At 43.3% G+C, this 25,651-nt stretch overlaps 1 protein-coding gene across 1 annotated transcript in view; it reads right to left on the reverse strand.

The window, feature by feature from the left end:
- Positions 1-14,097: 14,097 nt before the first annotated feature.
- Positions 14,098-25,651, reverse strand: part of LOC147724694 (vomeronasal type-2 receptor 26-like) — a 90,284-nt gene continuing 78,730 nt past the window's right edge. The window contains exon 5 of the mRNA XM_086918089.1: positions 14,098-15,020. Coding sequence (XP_086774215.1) covers positions 14,098-15,020 — 923 coding nt within the window. The remainder of the gene's footprint in view (positions 15,021-25,651) is intronic.

The raw sequence follows: 25,651 nt of genomic DNA on the forward strand, positions 1-25,651 counted from the left end.
CACTGCCATAATCAAGCCACGGCAAAACAAGCGTTTGGACCACTTGCTTGAAATCTACTTGAGGTAGGAAAGGTTTGACATTCCTGAGTATCAACAGAAGGTGGTTAGCTCCCTTGCACACATTTCTGACATGAGTCTTCATGTTCAAGTGCTTGTCCAGGAGGATTCATAGAGATTTAGCTGAGTCAATAATGCGGGGGGAGCAGTTGAAGGCGGTGAGTTGATTCATCCAGAGGTGAATTTTAGGAGTGTGTTTTGGGGGAGAAATGAGGAGGAGTTCTGTTTTGGAGGTGTTTAGCAGGAGGTGGTTCTCAGTTAACCAGTTTCGAGTAGTCAATAGGGTGGAGCTGAGTGAAGTGATGTTATCCGGGGAAGAGATTTTCAGATATAGTTGGGTGTCATCTGCATACATATGGAAGAGAATGTCCATGGATTTTAGTTCATTAGCTAATCGTTCCAGGAACATGTTGAAGAGTATGGGAGATAAAGTGGACCCTTGGGGAACTCCATTGGAAACTAGTGATGGTTGGGAGAGAGAGTGTTTTTTTTTTTGTTTTTGTTTTTGCAGAGTTTTATATAGCGCGAACTAGACCCGAACCGAATCAGGTATCAGAGCGCTTCACATATCACCAGTTACGTTACATGAGGACACACATTCATTTTAGGCACGGGGAGATTAAGTGATTTGCCCATAATCACAGGAGGTTTGCCTTAACTCTTTGGGATCTGTGCTGGAGCACCTGGCCAGTTAGGCCCATCCTGTGCTCCAGAATGATTAGGAGGCTGTCGTGATTGACAGTGTCAAATGCAGAGAAAAGGTCAAGGAGGATGAGGAGGCAAGATTTATTTTGGTCAAGCACTGTTAAAATGTCATCCATCACGTGAGTGAGAGCGATTTAGTGCTGTGCCCTCTCCAAAAGCCAGATTGATGTTGGTCCAAGAGATGGAAATTTTCAATGTGCACACAGAGTTGTGACTGGATGCGTTTTTCTAGGAGTTTGGCAAGTGTGGGAATGCTGAAGATAGGGCGGAAGTTGTTAAGATCAGCGCTGTCTGCTGTAGTTGTTTTTAATATAGGTGTTACCTGAGCAGCTTTTAGGCAATATGGGATCGTGCTTTGTGACAAAGATGCATTGACGATCTTTGTCCAGATGGGAGAAACGGCATCCTTAATTTCTTTGAAGATGGAGGGTGGTAACGGGTCATTGAAGAGATTAGATGGGTTGATACTCTGAGGAACTTTTTTGATGTCACTTTCATTGAGGGGGGAAAGGTGTCCCAGGATGCACTGGTTTTGATACCCTGGCTACTCGGTTTGAACTTGTCTCGTAAGGCGGGGGGGTAGGTGGGGTGCAGACCGATTGGGTAGCAATAGAGCCCGCCTGGTTTTCAGATCCATGTTAATGAGTCTAGATTTCTCTGTAAAGAAAGCAGCCAGATCATCACATGAGGGAGGGCTGACATCAGAGTCAGATTGGTTAGGGGTATCCACCGATTGTTGTTTAACCAGTAGATGCCTTATCTTGAAGGACTACCTCTAACAATACCGTACTGATGTTTTTGGATTAATGCAAGCCATTCCTCCTTGATGTACATTCAGAGGCATAGCTAGCCCCCTGGTCACCCATCGCAGTTTCTGTGTTTCCCTGCCCTGCGGCGGACGCAGTAAGGAGCAGGGGGAGGGTGCCTGGCAAGAGATTTCCCAGTTTGCCAAACAGATTAAAGAGGGGTGGTATTGCTGCCCGAGATAGTAGGTAAGAACAAGGGAGGCTGCCGCCCCAAAAATTAGTGCTGCCCGGGGCAGACTGAGAGTACCTCTATCACCGATTTTTGACATATTTACCTTCATATTATTTCAAACTGAGCATGGCACAAATTGATGTTCTCCTGTTTCATCCACAAACATTTCTGTAGGTATTCATCCTCTTTATCCCATACAGAAATTTAAATTATTGTCTCAAAGTTAATATCGTTGGCTAAATTATTAGATTCCTACAGTCAATCAAAGGCATCTGTTCAGTAATTCTAGACTAATTAAAGATAACAATTAACTCACCAAATAAAAGTACATGATTGAAGAATAATTCAGTCATTAGAACCTCAGATAGTCAAGCCTGTACCTCAAGTCAGAAGTGTATCAATTAGTTTGTATGTGTCTCCATCTGAGATTAAACTAAACTTTGTCATGGGGAAACCTGGGGAAGCAACAGCTCGCGCCTATCTGAAAATCAATAGAACAGCAGCAAATTATACAGGACATAAGACCAATCTTCATTTGCCCCAAGATTGCACTCCCTATGTCATTGATCTAGAGGATGTGCCCACTCTATCAATATTTATGAGAGAGGGATGGTTTGTCCTATAACAAAATGGTCCATTGCCTGAAAAAACATTTGGGGTGGGCAGAGGATCTATTTGGGGAAATTCTCTCCACAACAGACCTAAACAAACTTTCAGCGATTTTATGGTGATTAACTTCAAAAGTCAATCTATGGTGAGAAATCTGCTACAATGTCTGCATTCTATGGTTACCCTATCTAGTGGAATCCAGGCTCAACGTCTGGGTTATTATTATACACCACCTAATAAGCCCACTGAAATGTACTGAACTTTGTTCCAAACGTTACTGAGGAGGGAAATTACTGAGCCCCATACAGTGCTGAGATAAGGAACAGTATGAAATTCTTGAGTCATGCAATCAAATTGACTAACTTTTGGATATAGACATCCCAAAAGACAACCCAAAATTTGCCCAGCCAATGGCAAACTAGTCTGAAAGAATTACAATATCCTCTCGATAATACAGTTAAACCACCACCTTTTAACTGAGGCACTACATTGCTCCCATCAAATAGCAAAGTAATATCGATTTGCATTGTCTAACTCTGACTGGTTGGTATTTATCAATGAATACAATATATTCTGTTGCAAAGAAACTTGGGTGGTGGTTGATTTTTGTATTGATGTGTATTATACTCAATGCAATCCTGCAGCTCTATATACTATGGGTAGAGCTAAAGGGGGAGTACCAACAATTATCTGGTCAAGCTAGTTGACCTTGTGATTGAACAAATTATGTGTACCCCTTTTTTTTTTACTTGTTGTCTGTGAAGTTTTCTAGAACCTAATTATATTACACTGATCAGGTTCCATCACAATAATTTCGATCAAAGTTCCACCCATGAAATTGATTAACTTGACCAGGCCATTGAGCACTACTTGGGAAATGCAAACAATGGTCTCTATCAGCTAGATTCATCATAGTGCCGTTTTGAGAGTCCTTAATAGCGATTATTAAGGAATCGATATTAAGGACTTGCAAAACGGGATTCATGTAGGAATCGCTAAATAAATTGCGATTCCTACACATTATTTGCGATTAGCAATTTGCTAATCGCAAATAAGGAATTGCTAATCGTAAATAAGGAATAACTCCCCATTCATTCCTATGGGCCTTTAGGCCCATAGGAATGAATGGGGAGTTATTCCTTATTTGCGATTAGCAATTTGCTAATCGCAAATGAGGAATGTGTAGGAATCGCAATTTATTTAGCGATTCCTACATGAATGGGGAGTTATTCCTTAATCGGTGTTTCACTCTGAAAGCGACTCATGCGTTAACAGAAGGCTCCCGGACCCTTGGCTGGCACGCCCGACTGCATTTACTGCACCCTTGTACCTCACAACTAATCAGGTCCCTGGCCGCCGAAAGAATCAACCCACGCGATCGTTCCGCAACGCTTTTCGGGACTCTGCATTAAATTCAGGCCCCTGGTTACCGATCTTCCTAATTGCCGCGATCCCTTTGAGGCGCTGACCTTGATTCTACATACCACTCAGGTCCCTGGCTGCCGAAATTATTCGAAAAACACCATGATTGCTCTGTGACGTCCTTTTACTACCAGACAATTGATTCAGTCCTTGGGCAGTTACACGTACTCCGCCGGATCCCTCCAATCTAGGCCGAGACCCTCCCGCTTTCAGCACCTGTAACAAGACAACCTCGTCCTGAAGATGGTCCGCATTGGTTAAGGACCGAAACGTCGTCGACCTCACAGCGCAAATTTCAGGCGCATTCTGTTGTGACTCCAATTGAAATTACAAATTGTACTATAGAAAGTCACTGATTTTATGTCACTTTTTGAGCTATTCACTGTAAATATTGCACTTTGCTCACCTTGCGCCGTTCGCCGCTGTTCACTCCTTCACTTGAGTTGCCACACCTCACTTGTATATACTGTGCACCAAGTTTTTTTCGGTTGTCACCTTAATTATCTGATTGTGTGCTGTACATAACTATGTCTACTTGAAAATTGCCTTCTTTGCTTGAATATCAAAACTACCAAAACATTTTATTTTTTCAAAATCATTTGAATAAGTGTCTCCTTTTTCTGATCCATGTAATGCCTGGTGCATACAATATAAATTGTCTCTACATTTATACCTTTTGGGATATTGTTTTATCTTTATATCTATATTGGTAGCATCACACCTGGGCTGCGCGGTGACACAAGTGCCCACTCCATCTGTAGATCTGCTATGTGTCACATTTAAGTTCCTTCCTGACCAATCTTAGGGTAACCTTTGTTAACGTATATTCCCGCCCTATCAGCCTTGGGAAAGAATATATAACACTGGCCTTGCTCGATACCTTCATTCCCACAGTTTCTGGAAGTAGTCAACTGATCACTGCTGGGGACTTCAATTGCCAATATGAGCCCCTACCTGGCATTGGAAATTCTATTAATACAGAAGAAGACGAGCAATAGTCCATACCTGAGCTCCAAATTGCTCCAATAAAGGCTTGGTCACCACTGGCTGTCCAACTCAATTCGATAACTATGGCCCACTCAATGAGAGCTTGTAATGGCCGAACACAGTCCGATTGTGAGGGCAAGGCCACGTTTAATCGTACTGGCCAAACATCTCCGATAGATTAAAGCTAGTTGAGACAAGATCATGGCCTAGGGTCACTGATTTCGAGATTATTCCCCGTCACGACAGTGACCATAACGCTCTGGTCTTAAACTTGAGACTACCCGATACTGGCATCTCTGATGGGAGCAAATCAACCCAGAACAGTGAATTGAATCTCTCAAATAATAGGAGAAGGCTTAAATGGCCGGTGGTTAAACAATCCCTAGATAAAATGAGGGCCTTATATTCACTTGTCAGTGCGACCTTTATGGAGATTAGTGGCTGTATTGAGCTGGGACAAGAAGTGGTGGCACATAAAGTTGCAAAACTACACCCGGGGCTGGTGGCTGCATTGGCTGACATACTTAACCCGGCAGTTCAAAGGTAAAGGACGACCCAGAAGACCCAGTCATGGTTTAATGATAACTTTAAAAAGGCGAAGACTCTTCTCATTGAGTCAATCGAAGCTCCTTTTGGGAGTCTAGTTAAATTGAGGAGGCAGGAATATAAAAAGGCCATTGCAGACGCTAAACAGCAATGGGAAAATAGAAGGAGGGACAACATAAAAAGTGCCTTTGGCAATAGGAATATGCGCGAGTTTTGGGCAATTGTGAGAACAGGCAGCAGTTATGGTTACGTCGCAGACTGCGAATATCACCTGAGAGATGGATGGAGCACTTCGGGTGCTATATTCGATGGAAATAGGCTCCCTCGCAAATCAAGAGACCCCCTCAGAACACTCCCAAGGATATACAATCTTGTTCAGAAGCTGACTCTGTATTGAGCACCCCCAACCTAGTCCTAGACACAAAGATCACACTGCTGGAGGTCGAGGGTGCGATAAAAAGACTACCAACAGGCAAAGCCCCTGGAATTGACAAAATTCAGGACTCCCCAATACCGGACACTTGGTTGGGGGCAGAAATAGTCCCAATATTTAAGAAAGGCTGCCCATTAAACCCTGTAAACTACCGCCCGATCAGGTTGATCGATGTGAGCCAAAAACTATTTGCACAGATTATTCTTGACCGCCTCCAGAACTGGATGCAGGAAGCGGATATACTGAGTCCCTACCAAGCTGGATTTAGGGAAAAAACATCTACCGTTGACCAACTTTTAAGATTGCAATTATTATATTGGAAAACGGTTAAAAGAGAGGGTGGCAGTCTCTATTAAATTTTCGTTGACCTCAAAACAGCATTCGATCTGGTACCCCGGGATATTCTGTGGGAGGTCCTGGCGGATATGGGAATTCCAACTTATCTCTTTAAAATTCTTAAGAGACTCCACTCAAACAATTTTGCGCAGGTCAGAAGTGGTAAGAGGGGTACCTTGACCCCTAGGTTTGTGGTCAACAGAGGTGTGAGACAAGGATGCATCCTGGCGCCCACCCTCTTCTGTCTCTTTGTTAACGCCCTGATTGCCCATCTTTAAGGGGTCAAAGATATTGATGCACCCAAGATACGTGGAGAACAGGCAGTGGCACTCATGTTTGCTGACAACACTTTTCTCCTGTCAAAATTCCCGATGGGAATTCAGCGTGCTTTAGACAGCTTTGCCAGCTTTTGCCAAAAAAGGGGGTTGGGGATAAATATCTCAAAAACAAAGTATATGGTCTGTAACCCTTCAAAGACCATTCGTGCAAATCCCTCCTTAAATGGCATTGTACTAGATAGAGTCACTGTATTCGAGTATCTGGTCATCACCCTTAGTGATAACATGGAGTGGGGACTGCAGTTAGCTGAGGCCAAACTTAGGTTGGTGCAGTCGACAGGGGGTGTTTTAAAACTGCACCGGGAATCCTCAGCTAAACTGGTCGCTTCTGTCCTGGAAATTTACAAAGCCCAAGCCAGAGGAGCCATTTTATACGGGGCAGAACTGTGGGGACACTGCCGGCCAGAAGATATCCTTAAGGCGGAAAATTGTTTTCTGAGATCTCTGCTTCCCTTCCAGCCAGCACACCCCTTATCCCTCTAAGAATGGACCTCGATATTAGACCCATAGATGAAGTAATCAGTCTCCGCCCCCTGGTATATTGGGGCAGACTATGGGTGACTCCTTAACTAAGGTATTTCAAGGAGGAAGTAAAGGAACTCATGAAACTCCCCGGAGCAGCCAAAATTCAATGGTTTGCCCACATAAGAAAGGAGAGTAAGAGGCTGGGACTTCCCGATCTCTGGAGTGAGCCTGAGACGGCGTGCTTGAAGATGTCTCGAGCAGACTTGGTGAAATTCCATCGTAACAAACAACTGCAGGTTGTTACCACCAACTCTGCGTTGCGTCCCATAACTCTAGACTTTCTGACTCTCAAAGATGAGTACAAGCTTGAGCCTTTCTTGGATGAGATTGCACCAAGCTAAGCTAGGAAATTCTACACCCAATTCAGGCATGGCATACTGCCTCTCAGGGCTTTCTCGCACAAATGGTCAGATAACAAACTACTCCAATGCCCTGCGTGTGGGGCAAAGGAGGAGTCTGTGCCCCATGTCTTCTTTTTCTGTCCTTCTTATAAGAAAATCCGACAACGTTGGCTTATCCAACTTTGTAGAAATCTGGGGACGAAGCAATACCACTTAGGCACTTAGGATTTTAAAATATGACACTTCCCAACCAGTTGTATTTTCTGTTTCTCGTTTCCTAAACGCCTTGTGGAGAAGGCGCTGGCTATATATCAAGAATTAGTCCTATATCTAATGTATCTCCCAGGCCTGATTACTGTGCAATAATTCTGTCCTGGTTATGTAATGCCTTTGATCTGATTACGTATAAATGTTAACCTGTATATAATTCTTTTTATCTTTTTAAACCTCTTTGTAGCTTTTATGGAAAGTAATCTGTGTACTTTTATCTTATTGATATCTGTGTTGTGTTGCTTCTATATTGAGTGTTCTATGTATTTTTTCATCTTTTAAGGTCTTTGACAGAAATAAAGATTACTTGACTGACTGTATTGGAGAATGACTGTCATGCACAAAGAGTTATAAGCACAAAGAAAGGTCCACTCTCTAAAAGTGGCATTTCTAAAATGTAATGTGAAATCTAACTTCACCGGTAAGGAGGATTTATCATTACGATTTTAAACATACCAAACTGATCAGGAATTTCCACTCAAAAGTATATAAGGGAATTCCCAATGCTAGCCTATAACAAGAGTAGGCCTCACAGAGTGAAAAACAAATAAGGCTGTTTGTCACTACCAGGACATGCAAAACATAAAGGTACATGTATTACCTTTTACTTACACAGCACCATGCCCATATGGCACCCTGGAGCTTACCTTAAGGGTGACCTTTGTATAATAAAAAGGGAGTTTAAGCCTTGGCAAGTAGTTTTAGGTAAACTGCACACACAGGCCCTGCAGTGGCAGGCCTGAGACATGGTTAAGGGCTGCTTATATGGGTAGAACAAGCAATGCTGCAGGCCCACTCATAGCGGTACAAAAGGGGGTGGTGATGGACGGAGCATCTGAACCAATCAAACACTCACACCCAGTCAACAGATCTGGGTTTAATCCATCACCGTTCTTTAGCCCACTCTGCCACCCCAGTTCAGACATGGCCATATGCAAATTAGTCTGAGCCTGTGCCTCATGGGAACAGTCCAACCCGAACTGCCAAGCCATGCCTTCCCTGGACCGGAAACAAGCTTCCTAGGACCGGTTTCTGGCATTTCAGCCGTCTTCAGCCAGGCTTGCTTGAATCCAGTGGCAAAGTGAGCAAGGGGCTCACGTCTGAGCATACCCTGCCAACTTATGGCGAACAAAGCGGTACAAAAGGTGGTGGTGATGGACGGAGCATCTGAACCAATCAAACACTCACACCCAGTCAACAGATCTGGGTTTAATCCATCACCGTTCTTTAGCCCACTCTGCCACCCCAGTTCAGACATGGCCATATGCAAATCAGTCTGACCCTGTGCCTCATGGAAACAGTCCAGCCCGAACTGCGAAGCCATGCCTTCCCTGGACCGGATTCAAGCTTCCTAGGACCGGTTTCTGGCATTACAGCCGTCTTCAGCCAGGCTTGCTTGAATCCAGTGGCAAAGTGAGCAAGGGACTCACGAAATAGCACACCATTTTTAAGGCTGATTTAACAACTGAGCTACATACTCCATGTATTGTGACCAATTATTTAACATATATATTGAGTGGGCTTTGACACCACTTAGAGATCTGGTTCATGCTTTTGTCTCTTTGTTGTAGAGTTCTGAGTTGTGTGGGGTGTTTATATTTCAATTCTGAAGTGCGTGCATTGCAATGCTTGAGAAACTATTTTACATGTTAAAAGCATACTGAATTATCACACATTGGATTCTTTATCTAATACAATCATTGTATGCATCACACAATAATTTTTATTTTGTTTTGTTTTTTCACTGCTGCAGAAAGCATAATTTCAGCAAATAGAAGCTTCATACAGACACGCACACAAACACACAAATGCACCCACATACATACACACAAAAAGAAGTGAAGGCTTCAAAAAACCTAGTACAATATTGTAAAAGTGAAGGGAAACAAAGCAAGCAACCAGGGTCTGTCTGTCTCGGTCATAAAGCTCACTCAGCATCTCTGGAGGGTAGACCTCTGTGGATGGTACCCCAGGGTGTATGTAGGCGTGAGACAAGGCGGTGGTGGCCACACACACCTGCTAATTATCACACAGGTGGAGGTTTTCCTTCAGGGAGGGCTGCACCTGCTGCACTGATCTTAATCAGCACAGAGCCAGCCAGTGCTGGTGCTATATTCAGGCCATTTAGGATAGGTGTCTACGGCTGTTAGCGCAAAGGACCCCACATTTCAGAAATCGTCCAAATAAGGACTTTCTGCTACTGCAAAGGGGATGACCAAATGGAAAAATATCTTTTACTGTCTTGGAACACTAAAAATCGCTGTCTCTTTCAGGACAAAATGCACTGGCTAAGCCAATATGACTGGCTTTAATGTGCTAAAGCATGCAAACAGCATTTTTGCAGGCCTGTGTTGTATTTGTTAGCCCATCAAACCCAGACCCTGTGACTTTGCCATTTGTTATTGAAGAAATTTGAGTAAAAGGAAAAGTTCCTTTGTGAGGCCTGCAAACTTATCTAAAGTTTGGTGCTGCATAAAAAGCTTAACTGTTTATTTTCAAAGGTTTGTAAGCTTTTCTCAGTACACCAGTCAAGTAATTTAGGGCCTGATTACGATGGCAGTCGGACTTCAGTCCGTCCACCATCGTGTTGGAGAGTGGGACCAGCAGCCTATATGGCGGTGGTCTCGCTCATGGAATTACAATTCGACCGCCACCGTGGCGGTTGCATTGGGCATGTTTACCATTGCTGCAGGTGCTGCAGGCTGCAGCACCCACCGCAATGGTAAAAATGCAGATTTTGCATTTCCCTGAACTACGTGGCATGCACCATATGGTGCAGGGAAACATAGGGGGGCACCATAGGTGCCCCCAAGTGCAGTAGGAAAGTGCCCCTGCTGAAGGGGGGCGGGCAACCGACCCCCAAAGTCAATCTTCCTGAATGGTGAACCGCCATTCAAGGCTAGCAGAGATGAAGCCTCCTAATATGGCGGACGGTGCCTGCGAGGCACTGCCACCATTCTAGGTATGCTTTGCGGGTCCACCAGGCAATCGGAACGATTGACCGTGGCAGACTTGTGGCGGACAGACTTCTTGTCCACCAGCAAACCACCCGCCATCCTGATTTGCCTATCGGAGAATGGCCGCAAGTTGGCGGTGAATCCGGCTGCCGGTGACAAATTCACTGCTATCATAACCAGGCCCCTAGTTCTGACTTCTTTTCATTTAGTTATAGCTGAAGACATCAATGTTCATGTTTGGCCCTAACAATATAACATAACATAACATGTAGGCATAAACATACCACAGAGCAATCCATGAAAGGTGGAGAAGAGGGCGAATATCTCCACCTTGACCATGTATGTCCTCTTTGTACTGGCATAGGAGGGATGCAGGACAGCCACACAAAAATGCCAGAATGCAGATGGTATTACATACAATTGGCTTCACTAAAGCTGCCATGTGACTTTGAAGCCAGGAAGGCTGATAAAAACTCACTCTTGAAAGGAAGTGAGGGTATCTGAGCATAACCCAAAAGGTCATGTTTAGCTCTTCATGATGTGATTTAATTTTATTTTAATTTTATATACAGTGCTCTAATGCCTTGGGGCATTTTGGCATTTACATGGAACTGAATGCTTATAACACTAGTGTGAGATGTCATGTAATTTTGAGTGAATGGAGAAGAAATGGCCAACCGGACCAAATAAATAAGAATTTGTACCAAGGTGCAGATTAATATGATTTCATTAGGTAACCAGTGGCCCATTCATTTCCAACTTGAGCTATTTGGATTTGTGGAATTAAAAGCAACAACCACCAAACAGTTTTTGCTAACACGCATTACACACAGTCTGTGAAAATTACACAAAAGACGGAAAATGCAGGAAATACACTGTGGCTAACTAATGAAGATCAAAGAAAAAATTGAAGCCCAGAGTAAGACTAATGAAGAATGTGAGATCACAGATGTTGGCCTTCACCACAGATGTATCTTAGTTCCTGATAGAGGAGTCCTTTGTACATCGGCTGTTGGACTCCATTTTTCATCACTCCTAGACCTCTGAAGAATGAAACATGTTGAACTTCACATATTGAAAGATTGCCATTTTTCATAATTAGACGTTAACAATCCACACATAATTTTTTATCCATACCAAAGGTACCCCTTATTAAATATTACTCACCGCACCATAAGCTATTTTTAAATTCACTATTTCACTCACCCCACATAACCACACTCATCACAGCCATATTGAAAAGATCTCCGCCAAAGAGCACTCTCGCAGTGCCTGTGGGGTATTGGAGTACCACCCAAGCACGGAGCTAAGCCCAATGATGAAGCATGATACCTTCACAGGTGTGTGTGGGCACTAAGGGGGTGATTAGGATGGCAGTCGGACTTCAGTCCATCCGCCATCGTGTCGGGGAGTGGGACCTCCCACCTACAAGGTATTACGATGCCACCGCCACTGTGGCAGTTGCATCTGCTATCTTTAACATTGCAGCGGGTGCTGTTATATGCAGCACCAGCTGCAATGTTAAATATGCACTGTTTACATTTCTCTGCACTACGTGGCAGGCACCACGCGGTGCCTGCCACACAGTGCTGGGAAATGTAGGGTGGCACCATAGGTGCCCCCCCAAGTGCAAATCCAAACTGCCCCGGGATCCGCAATGGGCCGCCAGCCTTTCCATGGTGGGGAAACCCCCATGGACAGGCTGGCGGGGATCCAGCATCCAAATCTTTTGGGCGTTGCCTGCCAGGCACCGCCACCATTCTGTGGATGCGGGGCGGGTCCAACAGGCAATCGTGACGATTCCCTCTGTCAGACCCGTGCCGGACGGGCTTTCCGTGCACCAGGCACACTGCCCGCCATCCTGATCTGGCAGGCAGAAAAAGGCCTTAGGGTGGCAGCGAAACCGCCACCGGCAGCCTTCCAGTGGCGGGTTCACCACCGTTGTAATCAGGCCCTAACTTCCAATTAGGAAGAACTCTCCCACTTGCGATTATCCAACCTAAAGGACACTTTCTTAGGAACAGTTACCCTCTTAGTATTTTCACATAACATGAAAAGACAGTAGTTAATGCATCAAATACTGCATGTAATGCCTGTTTTGGTGGCCCTTTCCTACGAAAAATTGGCAGGTTTAACCTGCAGAAATTTATTAAGGAAAAACTCAGAGGGTGTGATAATTATCACATTACTTGTAGGGAAACAACCTTTACAACACAACTTTTACAACGCACTACCATTACAACGAAACTTGTACAATGCAAGATCCATTACAATGCATGTCATTACAACGCAGTCATTACAACGCATACCATTACAATGCATACCATCACAACGCATGTCATTGCAACGCAGTCATTACAACGCATACCATTACAACGCATACCATCATAACGCATAGTACCCTTACACTATCCAAAACTTACCCTACTGTTGCACCCCCTGGAGTTAGAATAGTAATTTTTACCCCTACACTATCCAACACTTACCCTACTGTTGCACCCCCTGGAGTTAGAATAATAATTTTTACCCAGTGAAGTAGTGTGGCTCACTGGTTAGAGGCGGCAGACCCGAGAGCAGAGGACGGCCCGGGACCAGGGTTCGATTCCCGGCGCGGCAGGTTTCTGGACCAGGGTCAGCGGACTCGATAATTCTCTCGCCTCGGTGCCCACTCTGATCAGCGATCACACTCGGCAACTCTGGGCATTAGCTTGCCTCATCTTCACTAACGGCCCCACCAGACCGCCGGGGATGCCTGGTCTCACCCTGGAGATACCCATTAAGGGACCATCTCTCAGGGAAGCCAGGAAGGGTTTCGCAGCGGTCGAAGCGCCTTGGGACCCTCCGGGTAAGTAGTGCGCTATATAAATGCCTATACATTACATTACATTACCCCTACACTATCCAACCCTACTGTTGCACCCCCTGGAGTTCGAATAGTATTTTGTACCCCTATACTATCCAATACTTACCATACATACAATGTAATGGTATGCGTTGTAATGGTATGCCTTGTAAAGGTAGTATGCGTTGTAATAGAATGCGTTGTAATTGTAGTTTTAGGAAATTCCTTGTAATGGCATGCGTTGTAATGGAATGCGTTGTAAAGGATGTTGCGTTGTAAAAAATGCGTTGTAAAGGCATGCGTTGTAAAGTATACGTTGTAACGTCATATATCCTTACTTGTAACTATTATCCTTCTTCAAATACATTTGCACAGCGTTCGGAATTTAGCCCTGCACTTGTAATAAGGGCTTATAATATCTGCTTTCTGCTGCATGCAATTTCTATTCAAAGTTGAAATCATATTATTGAATTCACAAAGTTAAATTAGCAAGAAAATAACATTTCAAAAAAGTGAATAACGTTTAATAATAGCCATCCTTGCTCAAATACTTCACAGAATATGAAAATGATGATGAAGAAATGCTTCAAATATTACGCATACCCACTTTCACGAAAAGTAGGCATGATAGCAATGAGCATTCAGTATACATCACTCTTCAAGTCCAGTAGACTTAGCTAAATGTTTGGTAATGTAAAATAGCCCTATCAGTTTATTGTCTAATTTGTCAGACTAGCTCTCAAAGCAAACATCAAGCATTTTTCTTCACAGTAGTGTTCCTTTTTCCTGAGACATAGTCCTTGCTGTTCATATCTGCCCTGAACAGTATAATATAACATTTAGGCATAAATATACAACAGAGCAATCCATGGGTTGAAGAAAGAATGGCAAATATCTCCACAGCGACCATGTATTTCCCCTTTGTACTGACATATGATGGGATGAAGGACAGCCACACAGAAACAAACACCAGCATGCTGAAGGTGATATACTTGGCTTCATTGAAGCTGTCAGGCAACTTTCGAGCCAAGAAGGCTACCAAGAAACTTATAGTGGCAAGGAACCCAAGGTATCCAAGCATGAGCCAAAAGGCCACATTCAGCCCTTCGTGGCAATGAATGCTTATTACACCAGTGCGAGATGTCATGTCAGTTTGGGGAAACGGAGAAGCAATGGCTAACCAAACCGAACAAATAAGGACCTGGATGAAGGTGGAGATCATTATGATTGCATTAGGAAGTCGATGGCCAATCCATTTCCGTAAAGAGCTATTTGGAATGGTGGATTTAAAAGCAACAACCACCAATATAGTTTTTGCTAACACGCAAGACACGCAGAATGCAAAAGTGACCCCAAAGGCAGTTTGCCGCAAAATACAGGTAATGCGTTGGGGCTGGCCAATGAAGATCAAAGAACAAAGGAAGCACAAGCTGAGAGCGATGAGGAGTAGGAAGCTGAGATCACGGTTGTTGGCCTTCACCACAGGTGTATCACGGTTCTTGATGAAGACAGCAAAGATGGCTACAGGAAGGCTTCCACTGATGATTGAAAGAGCAGCCAAGGTGGAACCCAGACCATCGTGGTAGGAGAGGAACTCGATAGTTTTCGGAATGCATGCATCATGTCTACCATTAGCCCATTGATCATCTGGACACTTCAAGCACTCAGTGGCATCTAGATAAATAAGAATAGAAACCATGTACAAATATGATCAGTAAGTTGATTACATTTTCTCTGTGGATAGTTATTCGCAAAACAATTCCATTGTCATTAGTGGTATTACAGCGACAATGACAGCCATTGCCTGCTTTCAAAGCCTTTACTTAGGACGTCCATGCAGATAAAACAGTTTCACTCATACATTGATGAGTCAAGAAACGAAACACCTGCTTTGTTACAAAGGTCTAGGCTGACTGATATCTAGTGAGGTTACAATGAATGAATCATTGAGAGAAATTCTTTTTAAGAACTTGGGGGTAAATATTCAAAACTACAGTCCTGTTGCAAAGCCTACCATTTGAGAAATCTCAGGATATGCAGTATGTTGCAAAGTACTGAACACGTTGTGCGTCATAAATGTCTTTCTGGCTTGCAAAGTACCATTTGCGACTTATATACAAAATGGGACTGTATTAGAAATCTGGCTTTCATTTACATGTTGGTAAACAAAGTATCAATTTTCTGCAAATATAATTGCAGTCTCAAACCATTGACCAGTTACTGAGACCTGAAATGGGATGGTAACAGCTTTGCAAAGTGGAAGCTTTCCCATGGGACAGTGTCCACTTCTGAATGGTGGCTGCTGGGTAGTAGTAACAGATGTTACTGAGCTGAAAAATTGTGAGTTTTAAGATGCCCTGTGTAAAAACAAGACATTATTACTTATATGTAGTCATATCATTATTTACTATAATGCTAATATATTTAAGGAACAAAATTTAAGAATAATATACATACACTGATAAAAGGTAAGCTTAACCAGCGGTAGCTTATATGAAGTAGCAACATTTATGGCACCAATTAAACTATATGTAAGATCGTTGAGCCCCCTTCCCCGGACAAACCCTATCTGGTCTTCATGCAATAAGTACCCAACCACTCCACTGAATCTATCTGCCAAAACTTTTGAACATTTTTTATAGTTTGAATTGAGTAACAAAATCAGCCTGTAGGAATCACAGGAAGTTGGGGGTTTGTCAGGTTTTAATATCAACGTCACCAGGATGGTGGAATCTCACTACCTTTCTCAAACATGGCTAAAAATAATTTAAACATTACAAGAACCAAACAATCCTCTAATTTCTTATACAACTCGATAGGGAGACCATCAAGACCCGCTGCTTTATTAGATTTCCCTATTCTTATAGATTTCCTTATTTCTACAACTTCAATTGAGCTATTAATAGCTACTCTTTGGATATCGGGAATCTTACTTATAGTTTAATTGGTTCCATAAATGTTGCTACTTAATATAAGCTACCGCTGGCAGTGATAACAGTTGACGCTACTAAAGCCTTCGATAGGGTTAATTGGTCCAATCTGCTGAAAATCTTGAAATGATCTAATCTTGGTGAGAGTTTTTGTACTGCAATTGATCTAATATATAGAAAGCCTATAACTAGAAATATAGTAAACAGAAATTTGTTAAAATCATTTAAAATCGTTAGGGGAACTAGGCAAGGGTGCCCCTTATCTCCTCTTCTTTTCAATTTATATATTGAGCCCTAAGCAGCAAAGATTAGGAGACATGAGAATATCCCTTCTTTTAAATTTCAAGGGTGGGAGAAAAAAGTGGGATTATATGCAGACGATTTAGTTGTGTACTCCTCAAAAGTAGATTCCGCCTTTCCAGCTGTATATGAGTTAGCGAATAACAAACAATTGGTTCTGTTGGGTGATAACAAAATTGCTTTAAGTAAGGCTGAAACAGCTCAAAAACAAACAGACCTCTCTGAAGCAAAGTTTTTATATATTTAAAAAAACCAAGGAAAAACCATACATTGGAATTACTTCATTCCACTAAATTCATGATAGGTATTTCAAATTCGTGAATAGTGACTGTGGTGATTAAAGTGACTAGTGCAAAGCATATAGTGACACTTATATACAGAATATATATACAGTAAAATCACAAGGGGGGAAGAAGGGGCAGGACAAAACGAAATGTTCTTTGTCGTTATGAGGCCAGTATTATAAACGTAAATGTTCCAAGGAAAGCAAATGGTTGATGTCCAAGTTCCTGGAGTTATCTTGGCCAGAAAAGAGCGTCGATGTTTCGACCCTGTTTGCGCCCCAGTTGGTGGTCGCGGCGGGTCTTTATCAAGACAAGGGGGGTGGGGGCTGAAAGGAAAGGGGATAGGTGTCAGAGAGGCGTTCTGCAATTGGCGTCAAACAATGACGGGAGTCGCTCATGGTTACTTACAAGGGGATGGTCAAGTGGTGATTATATCCAAAGAGTAGCCCGTTGGTCAACCTAAATAAAAAACAGGCTATTAGGACCAAGTAGTGTGAGTCCACATTTCTTTCACACATCGGTCATAGGACAGTAATTGGATTGCTTAGCATTATGGTAATTGGTTAAAAAGCGAAGTTAATCAGTGCGGTGGACTTATTTAAAAAGGTGTTCTAATGGAAGTTGCTTAAGTGATTAAAAAACTTCTGCGTGACCACTAAGTAACATTACCGAGTGAACTTAAGTGAGGAAGTAGGAAGCTCCGACGAGCGTCTGATCTATAATGACAGAATGGTGTCTCAGTTGTAAATTACAACAGTGACTAGTGAACTATTCCATGGTCAGTGAGGGAGTGGGAGACTTCAATGAGCGTCCGATCTAAGGTGCCAGAGTGGTGTCCCAGTTATACAGTCCAACCAACTAGCAGGGGACAGAGAGCGAAGTTCCTTACCCTCGATGTGGTGTTAGTCCACAGAGAAATTCAGCGGTCCCGATGTGAACGCCAAACCGAGCTGTCCGTAGAAAACGCTCGACTCAATGGCTCTAGACCGGAGTGTTAAATGCAATCGTAACCAGGCAACCCCTGCCGGAAACGAGGCAAGTGACAGCCTAGCCAATCAAATTGGAGGCGTGTGCGGAGACAACGTAAGGCCCATCTCCTCGAGGACGCTCGGTGTGTCAGTTGCTAGGTAACATTCCCAAGTGAGCTGGGCCCAATCAGTAAGGGGGCGTGGGACGTTACGATAGACGTCCGATATAAATTACTGAGATCTATCTGGCAGTTGGGATAAAAAGATACGGGATATATTGATAAACACTCCAGGGAATCAGACCTGTGGTATACATTACGTATTGTCTGTGTTTATACAAAACTAACCCACATTTATGTATTACCATCTGGAAACAACACAGAGGGAAAAAGGTCATTATTACAAACGCAGTACCATACAAATATTTATACATTGCGTGAACCCTGCGCATTATGATTAAGTGACCAATTTCATGTGTTATCCTATGAGAAACCAATGTCAAGTAAGGAAATGCATTACTAGATGACCAGAAACAGGTTATAATAAAGCCATCTGTTTTGAAATCTCCTCATGTTCATTTAATCCCTTGCTCACAGAGTTCAGAGTGTGAATCCACTTGCACTCTTTTCTGTTCAGTGTAGTGGACATGGAACCACCTCTTGGGTTAGCATCGATCTACTCTAGGATGCGCCAGCGCAGATTTGCCGGATCATGATCTTGCGTAAGGAAATGGTCAACCATGGGTGCACCCTGCACCTTACAGCGAATTCTGCTCATGTGTTGCAATATGCGGGATTTTGCTTTTTGTGTCGTCTGTCCCACATAGGGTTTGTTGCATGGACATAAGATGATATAAATGACATTGGCAGTATTGCAGTTTGTCAAAGTAGGCAGAGTATATGTCTTGTTGTTGAAAGCAAGAGATGGCCCATCTATGCACATGGGCATGCTTTGCAGGTTCCGCACCTGAAATGTCCTTTTATAGGTGGTAGACCTAGATGGTCTCTTAGGGTTACTGGTTTCGGTGGTTCGAAAAAGGCTCTGACCACATTGTCCTTTATGTTCCTTCCTCTCTTTAATGCAAAGAGGGGAGTTTTGTCAGTATTAAGTTCCGATGCCACCAGATTCCAATATTTCTTAATGGTTTTTTTCACCACATTGCTCCTTGAATTGAAAGTGGTTACACAAACTAGGCCAACGGTGTCAGAGTTTTTTTCTTTTGGGATCATTAGTTCTTCTCTCGGACAGTACCAGGCTCTTTCCTTAGCCCGTTTCAAGAGTCCTAGTGGATAACCTCGTTCACGTAGGCGTTTAGTGAGAGTTTCACATTCTTCAAAGAAGGCTGTTTTCTTAGTACAATTTCGTCTGATCCGAAGATACTGGCCGAATGGCAAGTTGTCCCGTAGGTTCCTTGGGTGATTGGAGTCATATTTCAGCAGGGTGTTTCTATCCATGGGCTTCCTAAAGAGATCACAGATTGTAACACCATCTTCTGATTTGAAAAGAAGGTCCAAGAATGCAATACTTCTTCTGTCGTAGCTTATGGTGAATTGTATGTCTTGGCACCTTGCATTGAGCCAGAGAAAGAAGTCCTTTAAGGTAGATTCTGAGCCAGTCCAAATCATAATCACATCATCGATATAACGTTTCCATATCGATATATGGTTGACTCCAATCACCCAAGGAACCTACGGGACAACTTGCCATTCGGCCAGTATCTTCGAAACCTTAAACCCATCTCCAGGTGTCCTAATGAGTTTCCTATTCCTCATACCAATAGTAAACCAGACAAAAAAAACTGAAATGTCATCGCAACATTCTGCCCCATCAGCCTGAAAACAAATGTTACTAAATTTCCCCCCCCCAACCCCCCATCCTGCGGAGAAAGAAATCCCCCCTCCCCCCTCCCCCCTAGCTCTCACCCCAGCCGGGGAAGAGCCACCCTTCAGCAACAGCTGCTGCTGGAAAGGCAGCATGTGTAACAAGTCACCTTAAGAGGCCCCCGCCGTCCCTCCTCTTTGAGCAATTTACCAAATAAATCAAAAAACAAAATAAGCACTTTTCATATTCTCAGTGATGCGTCAAAAAACCCCCGTACAACCAGTGTTTCTAAGGACCAAGACCTCCAATTGTGAGTTATACTTTGCGCATATAATTAGAGCTAATTCTTCAGATTAATTTTAAGTCTTGCTCTTGCCCGCACTGATGCTAGATAGATATGCTTCAGTTTCCTTTGCATCAGTAAAGAAGTGAGTGCGTCCGTTTTTAATAACCGTGAGAGGGGCGGGTTCCTGAAGAAACGCCTGACCTCCGCTAGACTTAATAGGATCGATCAGTTTGCGGAGCATCCACCGTCTGTCCATTGTTTCCTTGCTTAAATCAGAGCGAGCAAAAATTGAGAGCTCACCTATAGCTATAGGGGTGTTGGGACGAGCTCTCTGCCAAACAGCCTGGCGCAATAAGAAATTAGAAAAAAAAATTAGAAAGGGACGTGGAAACTGATTCTCCCTGTTTCTCTGAACCAGAGGCAGGCGATGAGCTCGCTGGATTTGTGAGTTCCAGTCCCAGTCTGCTAGGTCTGGAAAAGCTTTCTGAAGCAACCCCACTAAATAGGCCCTCGGATCAGAGCCCTCTGACCTCTCCGGTATCCCAAAAAGTCTCTGGTTGGATCGTCTGTCGGTTTTCTAAATCTTCGACCTTCAGTTGGAGCACTGACAGCTGAGCATCATGTTTGTCGACTGCAGCCGTCGTATTTGTGCTTGTTTCCTCAATCTCGACCACCCGTTGTTGAAGTTCGACAATATCCTGTGAGATCCCCCGAATTTGGTAGTAAGCTCATGTAGGGAAGATTGCACTTTGCTGTTGTCCTCCCTCAGTTGAAGATAGTGTTCCTGCGCTTCAGCCCGTTGATTACTCAGTATCTGGAGTATTATGTCTAATGGAGAGGAGTCAGTCGCTTCTTGCCTTTGTCCCTCTTTGGAGGCGCTCAGATATTTGCCCATCTCTGGGTTGGCTAAAGGAAATGTCGTTACAAAAGAAGAATCCCCGGGGGAGGGGAGGGTGGCACCACCCGTCATTGAGGTGGCTACGATTGCATTAAGTTGTGAGGTTTCATCTTCCAATACTGGTGAATCAACCACGTGTTCCTGCATCGAGAGCTGTTCTTGACCAGTTGACCCGTCCAATGACGGGTTAAGTGGGACGGTTAGGGCACTATTTTCCAATGTAATAGGGCTGCCGGTGATGCAGGGCACCTCTATAGTAGGCATAGATTCTGTAGGGCTTGCCCCTGATAGTTTCAGCGTCATATTTTTAACCAAACCCTTTGCTTCAATCCATTTTCTTAAAGGGCTTTTGTCCGGAAGAATCTTCTTTGAGGTTTGATTATTATTTGTGATGGGCCGATTTAATATGGCACCAACCTTGCCACCTCTCTTTACCCTGGGCTTGCTTTTGTGTTTACGTCCTCTTCTCACACGAGATTTTGCCATGTTATCTTGTGGTCGTCCTTCTCCCCCTTCTCCCCCAACTCATCCTCTGTCTCTGCGTCATAATCCTCAAAGGAGCCTTGTTCAATAAGTTCAATAGGCTCAGTGTGCTCCGTATGTTCGGTGGGTTCGATAGGCACCACCCTTTCCTCTGCTAGCCCACCTGTCCCGGCTGCGAGGCAAGGAATAGCGGGTTCAGCGAGAGATATTGAACCCGAGATGGCAGCGCTCACCCCTCCTGCCGAGATCTGTGCACCTAAATTTAAGCCAGAACATGGGTTTTCAGCCATTTCAACTCTTTCAGCAGTGATTGGCTCATCTGTCAGTGTCTGTTCCGTTGCGGGGCTACTAAGTATCCCTTCAGAATCTGCAAGAATGTTGCAGGTAAGTGAGTTTAATTGTTTGTGCCCCGGTGTGTCACATATTTTTTCATTACTCAAGAGCGCCTCCTTAGAACCAGGGATAGTTTTAAAGGGAGTAGCCTCTGAAGCATAAAACGCACAGTCTGCTTCACCCCCGGTCGGCCCCCCCTTCCTGCCGGTGGTTTAGCCGCCGTCTTGGTTACGTTTTGACCGGATTTCTTAATGTGCGAGCCCGCTAATAAATTAGGTGGTCTCTGTACCTGTTTGCCGGTATTTCCTCTCTCCTGATGCAAGCCTCCCATCTCGTTAGGCTCCGTAGTTGCTTCTTTTCCCGTCTTCTCCCCTTCCATGGCAGGAGGTCCATCATTCTCTAGTGTGGGGATTCCGGCAGCTCCGGTAACCACAGTGATTGGGGGAAGCGCTGCTGCTGCCGCCGCGGCTTGTAAGATTACAGCCGGAGGGGGGAGAGGAGGAGGCACCGCTGCTCCTGTCGTTTGTTTGCTGTTCCGCGTTGTTCGTGGCGGATTCTTTGGAGACATCCTCCTTGACCACCAGGTGTGTGAAGCAGCACGAAGATTGAGGCTTAGCCAGCCGAGCCCCGAGCTCCCAAGCAGACCTCGGATCGTCCTCTGGAAAAGCCAAGCCGTGTCCGGGAGTCTGAGCATCGGTAAGGAACGCCACCACCACCGCCACGCTAAAGCTCCAGAAACCGCTTCAGTTTCTTTCTTTTTTTCTCAAAAAGCCCCCGCTGTCTTTCTGAGGTTAAGCGCTGTGTTTAATGCAGCGTCTCCATCGCGAATGTTTCTCCAAAAGAGGGAAAGAGAGGAGCCTCCAGGTGAGCTGCTCAGCACAGATCCTCACTCCGCCATCTTGGATCTCGGAGCAAATTTTGACATCTCATTTTTATTTTTTTATTTTATTATTTTTAGTAAAAATGTAATACATTGTTACTCAAATTTCAGCAATTCAATAGTTAGGCAGGCAACATATTTTTTCAAATTTTGACATCTCATTGAAAAAATATGTTGCCTGCCTAACTATTGAATTGCTGAAATTTGAGTAATAATGTATTACATTTTTACTAAAAATAATAATAAAATAATTTAAAAAATGTGGATTTAGTTTTTACAATTATTAAAACATTTCAGTTTCAACTCCACTAGGGGCATCCCTCAGGGTAGGTGCTGGACAGTGGCTAGGGGCAAATCTGTTATTCTATCTCCACAGGGGGCGTCCTTCAGGGCAGGTACTGAACAGTGACTGGGGTCAAATGTAATTTTCTAACTCCACTGAGGGTGTCACTGAGGGTGTCACTCTGGGCACGTGTTGGACAGTGACTGGGGGCAAATTTAATAATCTGGCTAGGCTGGGGGTGTCCCTCTGGCCAGGTGGTGAGCAGTGCCTGAAGCCAAATTTACTAGTGTAACTCCACAGGGGATGTCCCTCTTGGCAGGGTCTGGACAGTGACTGGTGGCAAATGTAATATTCCTACTCCACTGGGAGTATCCCTCTGGGCAGGTGCTGGACAGTAACTGGGGGTTGAAATAAAATAGTCTAACTTAAATGGGGGTATCCCTCTAGGCAGGTGCTGGACATAGTTGAGGGGGGAATTTAATAATATATCTCCACTGGGGGTGTCCCTCTCAGTAGGCACTGGGCAATGACAGGGGCATATTTAATATTCAAACTCTGCTGAGAGTGTCCCTCAGGGTAGGTGTTGGACAGGGCTTGGGGTGAAATTATTATTCCAACTCCACTGGGGTTGTCCCTCTGGGCAGGGACTGGACAGTGACTGGGGGCAAATTGAATATTCTAATTCCACTGGGGGTGTCCATATGAGCAGGTGCTGGATCGTGACTGAGGCTATATTTAGCCAGTTCCTTAGACTGAGACGGAACTGCTCTGAGTTAGAGGATTTTTATAGACACTCTGAAATCCTAAAAATGAAATTCAGAGATAGGGGCTACCCAAAAAGGCTCCTTACACACTCGATGAAAAGGGCCAGATTTTACGATCGGGAGGCACTTGTAAGAAACAAAAAAGAAAAAAAGGAGCCCCTTAAAAAGATGGTGTTTGTGAGTCAGTTCTCAAGTCTAAGTAATCAAATTAAAAATGCCGTGAATAAGAACTGGCACATTCTAAATCACGATGAACCTAATAAGCTTGAGAGACCCATGTTTGCATTCAAGAGAAACAAAAATCTACGAGACTTTTTAGTACATACGTACAGAGAAGAACCACACTCTAGTCAAAGAACCTTAGACAACACTGTAGTGTTAGGAAATTATAAGTGTGGCACATGCAATGTTTGCCCGCAATGTATACAAGCTAAGGAGCTTAATTTCAACAATCACGTGTTAAAATCTAAAAATTTCACGAATTGTAAGAGCAAAAATATAGTCTATTTACTGCAATGCCCATGTAGATTGGGCTATGTTGGAGAGACTGGCAGAGAAGCTAGAACCAGGTTCCAGGAACACAGGTCGGCTATAAAAACGAGAAAAATAACTGCACCCCTAGTTGAACATTTTCTGGAGGCAGGCCATGGTGAAAATGATTTCACATGGTTTATCCTCGAGAAAATTGTCATTGGCAAAAGAGGAGGGAATATGCAATCAAAACGTAAGGCACGTGAACAATGGTATATCTCGTTTTTAAATACTGTTAGAAAGGGCTTGAACCCCAAAGAAGAATGGGAGCGCCTTATCAGACCCATCTAACTCTCATCAATTAGACTTACGAGACTACCTTTATATATGTATTCACGTGTTGAGTAATACCTGTTTTAAGGTACTCTTGATGTAATAAGAACTACGTGGTACCTATTTTCTATAAAAACTAAGATTGCTAAAGAGTTAAAGATATAAGAGCTGTTGGTCTACAAATAAGTAGACCAGAAGGAATACACAATTAATGGAATGCTATGAACTCTTTGAGAATAACCTGTATAATCACTGTTTAGATAGGAATAGTTAGTAAAGATTTTGCTATTATAAAATTATATTGTCCTTAGATTGTGATGTCCCCTTTATGTATACATCATATATGGACATATGTCTTTTGTGTATTTTTTCTGTACTGATATTTCCCAAAAGATTATGGTATATATATGCATATGTTTGTACTATTGATCCTAAAGCACATTTTCAGGACTTTTTATATGTCTGTAATGCATTTTCAATTGTTTCAGTTGATTATAAATGCATACACGAATAATATATTGCTATAAACTTGCTTACAAGACTGCTCACACTGATGGTAAAGATAAGACTGGTCTGTAAAGACCGTGTGATGGTAAATGTGATGTTTTTCATCGATTTCACACTGTATGTACAACCCTGGCCGTTTATGCTTTTTTTGCATCTGCAGTTCCTAAAAATTGGTATATAAGTTGCACTTGCATAAAAAATTGGTATATATGTTGCACTTGCATAAATATTTGTATATGTATATATATATGTGCCTGTATAGCTGTACCAAATGTATATTTCAAAAGTATGCGTATGCAATACACCATATGTTGGGCCATATTTGCATATTTATTAACAACATTTTACTATATTATAGTCATCTGACATAGAGTAGGAAATAACCATCTAAGTTGTAATCACAGGAATTTCCCAGAATGTGATATATGTCCCTCGTCGCCTTTCACACATCAATAACCTTTTCGTTGTGGCAATTTTTAAAAAATCGTGAGAAATGAATATAGTTTAATAAATGTAAAAACGCATGCTGCGCAACTTTCGTAATAATTTTGTGATTTTATGAAAGCTGCCATGTGTCACTGTAAGAAATAATAGAAGGCTAGGTGAAGCCAGTCCGTCATCTAGAATCGCTAGATGAAGTTAGTCCGTCATCTAGAAACGTTTGTTTACGATCCTCCACGACCCGGAAATACTTCCTTTACCGGAAGCCGACGGGGCAGAGTGACTAACAACACGCATCTGTTTCGCGCGCTATTTACAAATAA

The sequence above is a fragment of the Lissotriton vulgaris genome, chromosome 4_1 (genome assembly GCF_964263255.1).
Source record: "Lissotriton vulgaris chromosome 4_1, aLisVul1.2, whole genome shotgun sequence".
NCBI lineage: Eukaryota > Metazoa > Chordata > Amphibia > Caudata > Salamandridae > Lissotriton > Lissotriton vulgaris.